Source organism: Natator depressus, chromosome 1, assembly GCF_965152275.1.
Source record: "Natator depressus isolate rNatDep1 chromosome 1, rNatDep2.hap1, whole genome shotgun sequence".
Taxonomy (NCBI): domain Eukaryota; kingdom Metazoa; phylum Chordata; order Testudines; family Cheloniidae; genus Natator; species Natator depressus.
This window is the reverse complement of record NC_134234.1, coordinates 184851099-184865287: the sequence shown is the minus strand read 5'-3', so window position 1 is coordinate 184865287 and position 14189 is coordinate 184851099. Positions and strand designations below refer to the sequence as shown.

Below are 14189 nucleotides of genomic sequence, written 5' to 3'. Positions count from 1 at the left end.
TGCGCACCTTTGTTTGTGCATTCCTTTGGCTGAGGTCTGTGTCACCTGAGTGACAGGACTAATCGCACTGCACTGATCTCCTCATGAGCACAGAGTTGTAGCCTCATGTTCTCTATTGAATACCAAGGGTAAGCGCTGTGTTTTTATGGCTGCAATTCACATTCTCTTGTTTATTGAAGACAGGAGCAGTTCAACACTTGTCTTTTTATTATTACAAAAATATTTTCTTTCCCTCTCTCCTTTTATGCACTAGAACAATGCTTTGGTAATAGACACTGCATTTACATTGAGACTATTGGGCACTGCTAAGACTGAAGCTCTTACCCCCAAGTGTGCAGTGATTTTGCCCAAAAGCATTTCAAAAAAATAAAATTGCCAGCAATACGGTAAAATAAAAAGGAAGGAATTTATAACTGTTGTCAGTCTTATTAAATAGCTGTTAGTCAGGACTTACAGAACCCCTTTGAGGCTTATACACAAATGTGCACTGCCTGTGAGTAAAGTATGCATGATCAGAAGAACTTTCTCCAAAGTCGCACAGTGAGAGAGGCAAACGATGGACACTAGAACTCCCATCACACTTCAAGCAAATAAAATAGGAAATGTAGTAAAAATAGTGCATGCTTTATGCTCAGATGCACTCATGAGAAGAGCATGGAGGAGTCACAGTCCACAAAAGAACATCCCTTAGATACAAATCCAAGATGTGAATATCTCTGATGCTCAAAGATACAGCTTGCAAGCAACTCTGTAATGGGTGTAGACTGGATGGTGTACAGTGGATGAGCAATTTGTGTGTTGCTCTTGGTATATTTTGAAGGTTGTATTCTAGTACAGATATAAATGATATCAGTGATGTGTTATGCTTCTACAGTTAGTAATATTGTGATTGAAAAGATGGTTTTACTATATAAAATCCTGTTGTAGCAGTTTGTAACTTTCTGAAAGTTAGTTAGGATTAAATTTCTCATACCTGTTCTTGGTCCTGTAGTGCAGTTTGGTATAACCTTGTTTGGCTCTTCTGTAGTTCGTTTCACATGTTGACATAGTTGTGTGAGATCCTGTTTTGCCCTCTGATAACTAAACTTTGTGGCAGTGTAGTGTGCTGCAAAGCCTTTCTCGGTGCTTCATGGGGTGACCTGTGTAGTTTGCTTTTGCAATGCAGCAATCCCACACACATGCCCGTTAAACCTGTAGACACCATCCATGTCTACAGAGGGATTTTTTTTAATCTTCATGTGACCAGGTCAAAAGTTTAAAGTAGTTTCCAGGTTTCATCTTAATATTAGGGAATACAAAATAGATCTTGATATAGAAGAAAGCTCTTAAGCCACTTTAGGCACTCTACATATTTGGCACAGTAATATAAATAAAGTGTAGTACTTCCATGGAAAGCCTTTGTGTTTAAAAATATTGTATTAAATATTATTTGTGTAGCTTTGTTTTGCCATATTTAGAGTCTAGCATCTTAGGGGTTTGTTTTCTATCTTTATTCAGGTGGATTGCATATGAAGGAGGAAATTTCTCAGGAAAACAAATTCTGCTAGAACCCAGCAAGATTTCAAACTGGACTGAATTCAGTGGCTGGAGCGTAATTGGCTCCCTTCGTCCTATGAAGCAGGTACCATAGGAAAAAGTGTTTTGGGAATAAGCCCTTTTTCACTTCTTTAAACAAATAATTTAATACATAAGTATCAGCTGAGAAATCTGACCAAATACTGATCCTGTTGAGGCTAATAAGAGTTCTGCCATTCATTTCAATGAGACCAGTATTTTATCCCTGAAGTTGGGTCCTGGTGTGGGCTAATAGGCCCTATCAAAAGTCACTGAAGTCAAGGAGAGCCTTTCCATTGACTGCAGTGAGCATTGGATTGGGCCTATAGAGAGGAATAGACTTGTTTAAAGACTTCAAATTATAGAGAATCCACCAATTACTGTAGTTTAAACCTGCAAGGGACCCAGGCTCTTTTCTACTGTGAGAATTTTTTAGTAACTTTATAAAAATGGAGAGTTTATTAAAGCTTTTAACTCAATGTCTCCTTTAGGTTCTGCACTGTTTTCAGTTTTCACTGTATAATAATAATTAATAAGCAAAACAAACCTGTATTGGCCTATAAACAACCTAAATTGAAGTGATGGAACTATTTCCGCTGATGGATTTTATTGTATTTTTTACATTTAATGAGGCATACAGGGTAATTTTTAGCAATAGATTCACTTTGGAAATCGTTCCAGTGAGCCAGGATGATAATCTGAGAACTGGATTAACACAGAAGATTTTATTCATAGGTTTTTGTCAAGATTTAGAGAAGTGATTTAGGGGATCAGGAGTTTATGTTCTGAAATAGAAGAATACCAGAGACCATTATGAATGTTATCTGGAATACTTGGGAACTGGTAACCCAACTAGTGATCCATTGTAGCTTCATGTTGGCTACAAATGAGCCTGCTAATTGAGTCAAGACAATTATTGCTAATTTTTCAAAAAACAAGGGTCGGTATTGTCCTAGTATCCTGGCTTTTCGCAGTTTATACTCTGGGTATTTCTTGTATTTGGTCAGTTTAAAAGTATGTTTCTGAGCTCAGGCACAGTTAAAACGTTTTCTTAACATTTGAATAATAGTTTAAATCGTACGTCACGCATTTCTGTTATCATGCGGGTTGCACTTAAATTTAGTTACCAGACCTGACAGCCGAGCATTTTAGTTTTGCTGCCAGGTGCCACAAGTATTTGGATCATAATAAACTGGAGGTGAAAACAACTGTCCACATGTTACTGCAGAGTGGTATGGTGCTATCCAGGGTTAGGGTTGGAGAAGGGTGTGTTCGGTGCAGAGGTGTCCTCAATTCATTATTTAAATATTTTTCTGCTCTCATTATGTCTCCTCTTCTTGGGAGGAGGATGGGTCCTCTGAGAATGCCTCCATTTTCTATCCCATAATCCTTGCAGTGCTGACACCCATCTCTGGAAAAGGAGAGCTGGACACTGCAACCTGTGTAGCCTGTCAGTGCTGATCAGAGCATTGGTCAGAAGGGTTGCTTGAGAGCAATGTGAGGCACTCCCATCCCCTAGGCCAGGGTAGCCAAACTTACTGGCCCTCTGAGCACAGACAATCTTCAGAAGGTCGAGAGCTGGGGCACACCTGCCAGGGCTTGGGACTTCAGCTCCACTCTTGCTGAAGCCTCAAGACCCCTTCTCTCTGCTAGGAAGAAGCCTTTACCCGCCAATCCTGCTGCAAGGCAGAGGTCCCGAGCTCTCCCCCACCCCCACCCCAGTGGAAATGGGTGGGTGTGTGTGTGTGTGTGTGTGTGTGTAGGGGCTCTGCGAGCCGCACTTTAATGGTAAAAGAACCGCATGTGGCTCGTGAGCCACAGTTTGGCCACCCTTGCCCTAGGCACTGGGATTGCTTGCTCCATAGACCTGCCGTTGGACAGCTGATCTGGACTTTTACTGTCTGTTAAAGTTACAGCCTTTCACTTCAGAAACATCACATTCCCCTTTCATGTCACTTGCATTTGGGCATGCACATCTGTCAAGTCCATTCTCTTGCCATCACAGAGGCTCCAAGGAATGCTACAAGATTCTGCTATTTTTTTTAAATGCTGTTTTTTATGTATGCATGTAAAGCTGCTTGGATCACTAAAGGGCATGCATATTTGTCTAGCTGCCAGTGTCTTTGGTGTAGGGATATGATCTGGTCCCAAAAGAGGGCGGGACAACATTGCAAAAACAATCTGCAGCTTGTTTGCTTGTATTCTTCTGCCTTCTCAATGATGTGTAACAGACTGAAATCCAAGTTTTCAACTTAATAACTAGCAAAAAGATAGTGAAACATGTCATAAGTGACTACTACTTAATGGATGGACAAAAATTATTCGCTTAATGACTTTATAATGAAGATTCTCTCTAATGGTAGGGCACATTTACAGATGTTTTGGGGTGGGCTTTTTAGGGCAGGATTTTAATGAGCAAGGTGTTTAGATTTTAATTTAAAGAAAATCCCAGGAGGAATTTTGTCAGCAGCTTTGAACCTCTTTTTTTCAGTAAAGACCCCTATAACTCACAATGCACTGTACTGGTGCTGTTTCAAAGGCCCTGAGGTATGTCATGGAGGAACTGTTTCTTAAGCTAAAACCTCTCAATAATAGCTTTGCAGGCTTCCCCTGTAAGTGGATACCAGTTCAATGCCCTTTTTTGTGTGTGTATTCATGAATGGCAAAAAAGTGTAACGTGAATGGCTACAAATGAGAAGCCACCCCCACCATTGTTGCTTGTGGCCATTCACCTCCCATACCTTGTCCCTTGCAACACTTTTGTAGCATGTTCTTTCATTCCCCAAACCCACTTCACAACCTGTCTGAAACTGAATATGTAAAAGACATTTTGGAATGGAAAATAAATTGGGGGAAACTGCTGTAAGAATGCTAGCTCTGGGGGAGCTGGTGGGAGGGTTTGCTCACACCTGCTTTACAACATGAACAGTATAATGGTGCTTTTCTAACTATAGCCGGCAGTTTACTTCAGAATAAAGAACCGAGCCCAGGATAAATACTTGACAGTCACTGGAAACCTATCAGATGCAAGAGCTACTTCAGTGTGTGTTTCTCCATACAACGGCAAGAATACCCAGATCTGGCACTACTGTCATGGACTCTTCAAATCCAAGGTGAGTTACTGAATGTTGAAAGTGCAATGTATAAACCCACTCTCCTTTTGTCTTGACTGTGAGCCATTTTCCATGGTCCCCTCCTGCATCCCTATAATAGCCTTCCTCTCTTCATGTGCCTTTCTTCCATCAGAGCTCTTCTTAAACCCCACTTCCTTCTATCGATTCCCTTCACTGTCTCCTCCCTGGGGTCCTGGAACAATTTATATAGTGGGGGTGCTGAGAGCCATTGAACCAAACTGTAAACCCCGTATATGTAAACCACTTCAAGCCAGCACCCCTAGATCAAGCATCTCTGCTGCTCCCATGCCTGAGTCTTATATCTTACTTCTTTGTATTATCTGTGTCTAAATTACACAACAATTCCTCCTGGCAGGAACCAAGTCATCTTTATAAAGCACAATGCAAGCACTTTGGTTGCTACGTAAATGAAAAACATTGTTTAAAAAAATAACCAAAAGCCTTTTAACCCTGTACAGCTTTTTAAAAAAACTTCTTTAACTTTCCAGCATGTTTTCAGGTAAAGGTGCACTTGCTCTGAACAGGTGATATAGTCACTTCTTGTGTAAACATCTGTGCAGTGAGATGAAAATGTACTCCTGGACATGTTATGGCACTGTCTGTTTTCCCCATTGTGTTTTGCTTTCTATCTGTTAGGTACTTTTTAATGGCCCCCCACTTCCATAATATCTGAGCACTTCATAATCTTTAATGTGTTACTCCTCACAACACCCCCATTAGGTAGGGAAGTGCTATTATCCCCATTTCACAGATGGGGAACGGAAGCACAACAAGACAAAGTAACTTGCCCAAGGTCACACAGGAAGTCTGTGGTGGAGCAGGGAATGGAACTTGAACCCGGATTTCCAAAGTCCCAGGCTAGTGCTGTAATCACTGGGCACCATCCTTCCTCATTTTGCTTTGCTTATGTACTAGTAATATGCTGGCAGTATTGTCTCGGTAAAAATTGTATAAATTTGTATTAATCCATACAATGATATTTTATTGATTGAGTTGAAGGAGGAAAAACTGCAGTTTTGGTGCATAGTTGTACTGTTTAGACGCAACCTTAAGTGGGGCCCAGTGCAGAGTCGCAGATCCCCAGGTGGTGCTTTTGGATGAATTCTGCCTTGGGGAGACCAAATTCCCCCTGGAGCAACACATGTGCAAGAGGAGTGCTCCTCCTCCTGATCCCGGAGCGGATAAAAATCAATGATTTTTAAAAATTTAAATAAGGTTTTTTGGTTTAAATTAAATACAGGTCTGTTTTTTAAAATGGTCAACCTATGTTAAGGTCTCAACTTATTGTAATCTCTTAAAATAATTTAAATAAAATACACAATAATATTAAGCAATACATATTTGCTGACAAGTTTAAGGAAGTCAAACCACTGAATTGGTGGAAGTCACTGGCTGAGCACCTGGACTAGAGTTTGTCGAAGTGCTAAACCAGCTTTTGACAGCAGTAGCCCCTTCTGCAGGTGCAGAGAGTATTTTTTCATATTGGTCTATTCAGGTAGTTCAGTTTAGTGACTAGTTCATTCAAAGTTAAACCAATTGGAAACTGAAAAAGCAGAAAAGTTTGTTTTCCTCTTCCAATCTATGAATAAAAACAAGGTGTGAGAAGATGAGATCTTCTAGTTCTAAAATCTTGAAGGGCATGGTGACCGAAAACAATCTGTTCAGTTCACTCACTACAGATAATACTTCCTCTGTTTAATAAATTATTTTGTTTTAAATGCAAATCATGTTTTGATAAACTCTTTTTCCATGTGTCCAGCACATTTAAGATATTTTTTTAAACTAAAAACTCAAATGCTGTCTTTTATGCACTTCTGATTTAATTTGAATTTCCATCCAAATAGTGCTTGACACAAATCACTTAAAAAAAACAACTCCTCCTCAAATATATCATTCACCATTTCCTAACACAAAGAAAAAAACATAAAAATTAAGAAACTAGTAAATGCAAGTTAAGCTATATAAATACATGTATAGATAGAATGCAGTGGTCTCCAAGCTTTTTATGCCCAAGAGCACTTTTTGAACTTACTTAAGGGCAACCCAGGATCTGCCCCGATCACTCCATTTCCTCCCCCCCCCCACTCACTTTCACCAGGCTGGGGTAGAGGCTTGGGGTTTGGGAGGGGGTGCAGGCTCTGAGGGGTTTGCAGTATGAGAGGGGGCTCTGGGCTGGGGCAGAGTGTTGGGGTGCGGGCTCTGGGAAGGTGTTTGGGTGCAGGAGGGGGGTCTGGGCTGGGGCAGAATGTTGGGGTGCAGGAGGGCCCTCTCTGCAAGCACTGCCCCCGCAGCCCCCATTGGCTACAACTCCCCACTCCTGGCCAATGGGAGCTGCAGGGGCGGTGCTTGCAGACAGGAGCTGCGCACAAAGGGAGAGGCCCCCGGGGCTGCGCTGTCCGCTTCTGGGAGCGGCATGGGGCCGGGGCAGGCAGGGAGCCTGCCTCAGCGGCAGCCCCGCTACACCACCAGAGATCGCAATCGACCGGTTGGTGACCACTGGTATAGTGCATACTCCTGATTAGCAAAAAGAAGCACCAAATTTAGAGTAAAGGTTATATTTAACTTCAGATCCATGTTTTATCAACCCAATGAGAATGAATCTTTGTTTAGGAAAATACAAATTGAAACAAGATTAAAATAGATTGTTTAAATCAAGGTTTCCTGCTTGCTCATTTAAATCATGATTAAAATTAATCCACCCTGGCTGCTCCCCTTTGGGAGATGCAGTACTCCCTAGTGGGTTAGGCTCGCTATGTTGGTCATCATAGGTTGGTTGATGGCCTCACCTTGTCTCTGCTCTTAGATGATGTGCACTTTTGAGAGGAATGCCTGCACTCTCTTGAACACAGGAACTTCTTGTGTTAGGCCCTTGTGCAGCATGCACATTGTGAAGGCCTTGCACTGTCTCTCCAGTCTGCATAAGAGACGGTCACAATGGGTATGACTACATAGGCCATGGCAGTGAGCCTCACAGCCCAGATTGACAGACTCAAGGTAGCGGGGCTCACACTAGCACTCTAAAAATAGCTGTGTAGACAGTGTATTGAAGCTGTGGATTGGGCTGTGAAGCCCACTCCCTTCCTAGGCTTCAGAGCCTGAGCTCTAGCCCAAGCTGCAACTTCTCAGTGCTGTCTGCACAGCTATTTTTAGACAGTTAGCACAAGCCCCTCTAGCCCAAGTCTTTCAACCTGGGTTGGAAGGTTTGCTTCTGCTGACTATGTAGGTGTACCCAATAAAGCCTTCAAAGAGACCTGCAAAGGAAGGAATAAAGAATTGCTTGTGGTTTTCTTCTTCTTGCATAAAGCCTGCCTGAAAGTTCTACTTAATTAAAATAAAATGGTGCTTATTTACCTTTAGAAATGTCAGGAATAATGTATGCTCATCTACCCAGTGAACAAGCTATTAGTTGTAAGTGTGATGAATGTAATCTACTCCCAGCTTAGTGGTGGGATCTGTTGCTAATCACAGCATTTTTATTTTGAGGCGTCATGGTCGCAATGACCAGGTTCTATTATTTATTTATTTTCTCCAACTCCTGTAGGCTATTGCTGCATGTCTTGATATTGTCAGTGGCAGAGACCTACCTGGAGCTAAAGTAGCACTGTGGACAGAACATGGAAAGGCTAGGCAGAAGTGGAGGCTCAATAAGGATGGAACCATCAGTTCGTACCTTAGTGATCAACTGGTTCTCGATATCAAAGGTACTAAAAAGCTCATCTACTATTATAATTGCATGTTTTTGCTGTAGGCAGTTGTGGCTGGCTGGGATGTTCCAGTTGTCTGTACCCTCAACCAGCTTGCATAATATTCAGCACAACAGTCCGTTTACTCTGTTGGGTGAGGTGACAGATGTTCCAATCCACAACTATATTTTTGCCAATCCTTTTTAGTGTATGAGACTGAGAAAAGCACAGTCATACTATTCCATAACTCCCTAAATCTTGGTAACTTTCACCAGTTTTCACTTCACAACTAACATTTACTAAGGGGAACATTTTGAAAACTACATTGCAGATGAATTTAGAAAAAAAAATACTGTAGAAAAACAGATTTTTTTTTTCACGTTGCTCCTTGTAGCTGATCTCAGCTGTTTGACCAGCCACTCATCAATTTTACTTTAGGGAGAGCAGAAAGACAATGTCTGGAAGCAGCATTTGTACAAGATGAAAATGCAATTCTATGTCCTAACAAAACTCCCACCCCCCTTTACCATAACCCTATTTTGGTACAATGAAAAACAGCCAAAAAATGTAAAATACCAACCTATATAAGTTGCCCTGTGTAAAGCCAGTTTAGTATCTAGTGGCTTCTTCATACTGAATCTTTCTAGTATGCTGTGGTAGAGCCTCACTTTCAACTATCATTGTAATAAAGAGCCAGATCTTATTGCCATGTACTTTAATGACAGCAGGAGTAGAGTGTAAATCAGCTACATGGCCGCTCAGGAGGGCAGATTATTTGCTCTTAAAATTTTCAGGATAGTGGTTGGCACATAGGACTAGGAGTTAGGCAACCTGGGCTCTACATCTAATTCTTGCAGGGCAGAACTGTGTTGCAGGAAGTGCAGCTCAAAGGGAGCATTGCTGTTTAGGAAGCAGAATTTCTCAAGTCCTGGCAATAGTGTGGTAGCCTTGGGAGCATGTAATGGTACAGTGATTCTCTAACCATGGTGGCAGAGAGCAAGCTGATCGGATAGTACTGGCTCCTCTTCATTTCCAGCTGTTGAGATGCTTTAAAAGGGCTAAAAATACATTACTTTATTAATCCTTTTCCATGTAACCAATTGCTGTAGCTACCTGAGGGGTGTTATACAGTCACAAATGCAGGAAGTGGTTTGCACAACGATAAATGGGAGAGAAAATGTCCAAGATCACCTTTGTTTTTAAAATATAGTTCACTTTATTTAAAAGTTTACTGATGCTGCTGTTCACTTTATTTAAAAGTTTACTGACGCTGCTGTTAATGATGAAACCTTCTTGATTCTTGCAACTAGAACTTACGGACACAATGAAAAATATATATCAGCACCAATAAAGAGTTCCTAGCCCACAGGGGTTAAATTAAGAGTAATTCGGGCTCCTAAGTTTTAATTTTAATTAATCATTAATTTTGTTGTGCGTAGCTTGACCCAAAATCATTAAGTACAAAATTGTCCTTATTAGCAATATAGAGGACAAGTTTTAGAATATGAAAACAGACATTTTAAAAAGCGTTGTCTATTCGACAAGATACATGTTGAAATTTTTTAAACCTGGGCTGCTTTATTTAATGCATGATCTAATATTGAAGTGACCAGGTTGATACAGGAATAATATAGTTGTTGAATACTATATTCTTGGGGTGTCTGAAAAGAAATTTAAAATGCTGTTATAAATAGCAGGTCCCTAGGAGCATTTAACTCTTTTTGCTATTTGAGGTTTGTGACCTGTTAATGCAAAATGCACGATAGCTCTAACACAGGAATTGTCTATGCTAGCTGGAGTCAAGCGGGAAACAGAAATTGGTATTTAAAGTAAAAGGCATCTGGCTGGAGGGAACAAATCCTGGCTCAGGAGTGTGGCATTCTACACCTGTAAAATGTGCTGACAGTTGTAGCAGTAGCTCTGGATTTGCCAGTTACAAGAAGTTGAAATGCATTTAAGGGAATGGCTGAGAGCCAGTTTTCAGTTCTACAGTCCCTTAATTCTTCTCCCTGGCACAGAGGTACACCTGAAACTAAAAATCCTTCTAAGGGAAATAATAAAACTGAGAGCGCGCTTTCTAGCTCTCTGGCAATTATGTAACTCTTATTTGGCCAATATGCATGAAACTGGCAGCCGAAATCTTAACGTTCGTTTCTGAGTGCTGTAATGCAAGAAATCTATTGACAAAATGGAGAGAGTTCAGAGAAGACAATATAAGGAAACAGAGTTAGGAGCAATGAAATGAAGGGAGTGAGATTTAGGATGAATATGAGGGGGGGAAATATTAGGCTCTCTAGTGATTTCCAAAGGGAAGCGGTTGCAAACCCTTTGCTTGAGACTGTTTTTCTGGTTCTTAAAACTAGACCAGATAATGTACTGTGAAGTACAGTGCTGTATAGAATAAGCCAGCTGATGCTGTTATAGGTCTGTCCCACCTCTCATTTCTGTGATCAGTAATTTAGTGACCCGTGTCTCCAGGAAAGGACATAAGGTACAACCATTGCAAGCTGAGGAGAAAAAGGGTACAATCACAGAAGACCCAGGACAAAAATCTCAAGGAGTCGTCAGGAGTACAAAGGCAGCAGAGACATGGAGGAGAATGAGTAGGGAGAAGAGACCCGTTTTTATGAAGAGGTTGTGTGTAACCTTTGAACACTACCCTCCCCATTCAAAGGCTCTGAGTGGAGAGGACTGAGGTGAAAAATTCAGGGCACTTGAGTTTGACTGTGGAGGAGGGAGATGGAAAGAAGTGTGGGGAAGAGGGGTCAAGTGAAGATTGATGGTACAGGCTTGGAGGGCAGAGAGGAAGAAATGATGGGAGGGAGTAGAGGAGACACAGGGCAGAGTTAACAAGTAGTGGTGTTTAAAGTGGACAGAAGCCGAGAGCCCTCAAGAGCAGATACATCCAAAGGAGGGAGAGGAAGGTAGAGAGCTCCTGCTCTTTATGAACATTTCATTAAGACACTGCACCACTATGCCATCGGACAGAGTGACAGGTACTGTAGCCATTTTACAGCTGAATAAATTAACGCACAAAGACGTGAAGAGTCAATGCTGTACTCCCAGTGACAGTAAACCACTCTCCACCTCTAAAATCCCTGCCCTCCAAAATCTTTTATAGCTTTTGATTTGCTCTAGGAAAAAGTCCATTTTTAATATGAGATTCACTTTAAAGCTCAGAAGTCTGAGTAACTTTGAAATGAGTTTCCTGTATTTTATACACACTTAGTTTTCAATGTACAACATATACACTCAATTGAACAACCGACAGTCTATTTGTTTTGTTTATAAGTATGCTGCATTAACAATTAACCTTGCCTTAATGAACTTCTGTTTTTAGGAGGAAATTATTATGACAGGAACTATGTAATTGTAAATCAGCCCCTAGAGAGTGAATTCTCACAGAAATGGGACATTGAAATATTGTGAGTACAAAGATCCTGGGACTATGGACCTAAGTGGGTTATGAACACTGTTTCAGAGAAGGAACTACTGAAGTCACATGCCACTGGAATGTTACTCAGCAAGTCCACTCTACTTACTCCCAAACAACTGAATTTTGCACATTGGAGAGGTGAGGTTAGTGTAATGTTTTTTTTTCTAATATTCACATGTTGACTCCATATTGAGGTCTTCCTCTTCTTAAGGCACCATTTAAGCCTACATTTCTGTAACATATGATACAGTAGCAAAAACTTGGCAGTTTATTTCTAAATAGCCTTTCCTGTGTCATCCGTTAGGAAAGACTAGTTTATATTATACCCTTTCTCCTCAAAAGTTAAAGGAGAAGCTGGTGCTTTAGGATCCAGTTTTAATCACAAAAATCCTCTCTTGGTACAAAGTCTGTTCTAAAAAAAGGACTAGCCTGGAAGTCCAGTGCTTGGTTGTATCAGACAGGTCATTGTCCACCTGGGTAAAATTAGGCCCTTGTCTTAAGTAGTATTGCATTAAACCATAATAGTTTTTGGATTCAGGGGCCTATCAGTTACCAGCCCATGAGCCAGGGTAGAAAGTAGACTTTCATACACAAGTAGAGAGTCATATGTGCAAATATATACTGGATCAGGCTAGCTTTCTAAAAGGACTTGCTGAGGATAGAGGTTAAATACATTTTGGTCTTAAAACCACAGTATATTCAATAGCACATATACAAGCCGGATTTGTTTTGTAAAGGTGCTAACTAATACCTTATGCTGTGGTAAGGTTAAAGAAGCAACCTGATGCATGCTAACTTTCTTGAGGCTCATCAGCATTGTGTACCTCCGCTAAAGACCTGAAGATACTGGTGACTTCCAGAAGCACAATTTTCAGTGAAATCACAATGCTATGCAACCTTTCTTCCAGTTAATAAAGTGTTGACTATTTATGTCAGGCAGATTGTATTAAGAGGGCTCCATGGTTTTCAGTTTATTCTTTTACCTATTGGAGAAAAGTGTTTAAAATTCCCATTATGAAGTTCTCCCAGAATTAGTGTCTTCCTAAATGCAGTTCAATATGTAATGTTTTCTAAGTGAGGTATGTTCTCTGGCTCCTGTGTTTATCTTGATTATTAAACTATGAAAGGAGGAGTACAGATTAGCTAAACCAAAATCTGAAAGATTGTATTGTTTCCTATAGCTATAGGAAATGTTAATGTCTCAACCTAAAACCAAATTTTTGCTACAGAAAAGTGAAACAGGCGTAAGACTATTTTTGTATGAGAGGGAGTGATATATTTTGAATACCTGTACCTACTTGCACTTATTTACTTTTACATTCTAAAAAGCTAAAATCAAATACAGCTCTGTAAGTGACTAGGTTTGTGAGTGTATATATTTTCTCACTAAAGCACTTGTGTAGATTTTTCTATGAAAGTTTGTCAACATACCACAAGTTTTAAATATGATTTGTGCTTTCTAGTTGTAATATAATCCCTTTTCCCTCAAAACAATGAGTAGATCACAGCTGGTGTATCAGTATTATATAATAAAGTAAAGCATGTATATTTTAATTGTAAAAACTTCTGGGAGATTCTTTAGCTTGTAGTATTTTGTACTGCGTAAATGCAATAATTTTGTTTTTAGCAAAGACAAGGAACAAAAATCGCTGAAGTGACTTCCTTCCCAAGAACACCAGTTACAACATTTAAACAAATGGCATGTATACACTGACACCTCTTCTCCCCCCTGTGGATTAAAAATCTTCATATTTAAATGAAATATAATGCAAGCATTATTTCATTCTTACTGCACAGGAACAATTATTACAACAATCTGCATTTTACCTTTGCCCCTCAAGTTTGTGAAGCCATTTCAGAGTACCTGCATATGGGAGATATGCAGGGAATACTCAAGTGCTACTGGTTATTCAGTGTTAGGGGGATAACATGCTGGAAGATGTGCATACGTTTTGAAATGCCTTTATGGTCACTAAAATTAATGGCACTTCTCGCAATAACAGGAGTGTCTAGCTAAATTCCATCAGAGATGTTACCTTTAAAATTTTCTAGCACTGTTTCACTCATCCCTGAAATTGTCACCTTTTCAGTGGAAGGTATTTTTTTGTTCGCATGTGATGATAGGTCTTAAGTAACTGTAATATTTCCTACAAAGTCATACCTTTTTAAAAAAAGGTGGAGATGCGATAGTATTGAGGTAACCAGCTATCTCCCAAGGCTGTGGAGAAAAGGCACAATTTTTTTAACCTGTTTGTTTTCCCAGGGACTGACAACACAGCTATAGCCAGAGTTGTCTTTGTGGCTCAGGTCTGGGACACGAAGCAGAATGAATGTTTTTGTACTTATCTCTGCCTCTTTACAGGCAGGTTCACTTCCTCGTTG

The 14189-nt window shown here is 40.3% G+C and overlaps 1 protein-coding gene across 1 annotated transcript in view; it reads left to right on the top strand.

Moving 5' to 3' along the window:
* Window positions 1-13526, top strand: part of CRYBG3 (crystallin beta-gamma domain containing 3) — a 123812-nt gene extending 110286 nt beyond the window's left edge. The window contains exons 19-22 of the mRNA XM_074946918.1: window positions 1498-1621; window positions 4509-4667; window positions 8230-8389; window positions 11712-13526. Of these exons, the coding sequence (XP_074803019.1) occupies window positions 1498-1621; window positions 4509-4667; window positions 8230-8389; window positions 11712-11800 (532 nt within the window). The 3' untranslated portion in view covers window positions 11801-13526. The remainder of the gene's footprint in view (window positions 1-1497; window positions 1622-4508; window positions 4668-8229; window positions 8390-11711) is intronic.
* Window positions 13527-14189: the final 663 nt, after the last annotated feature.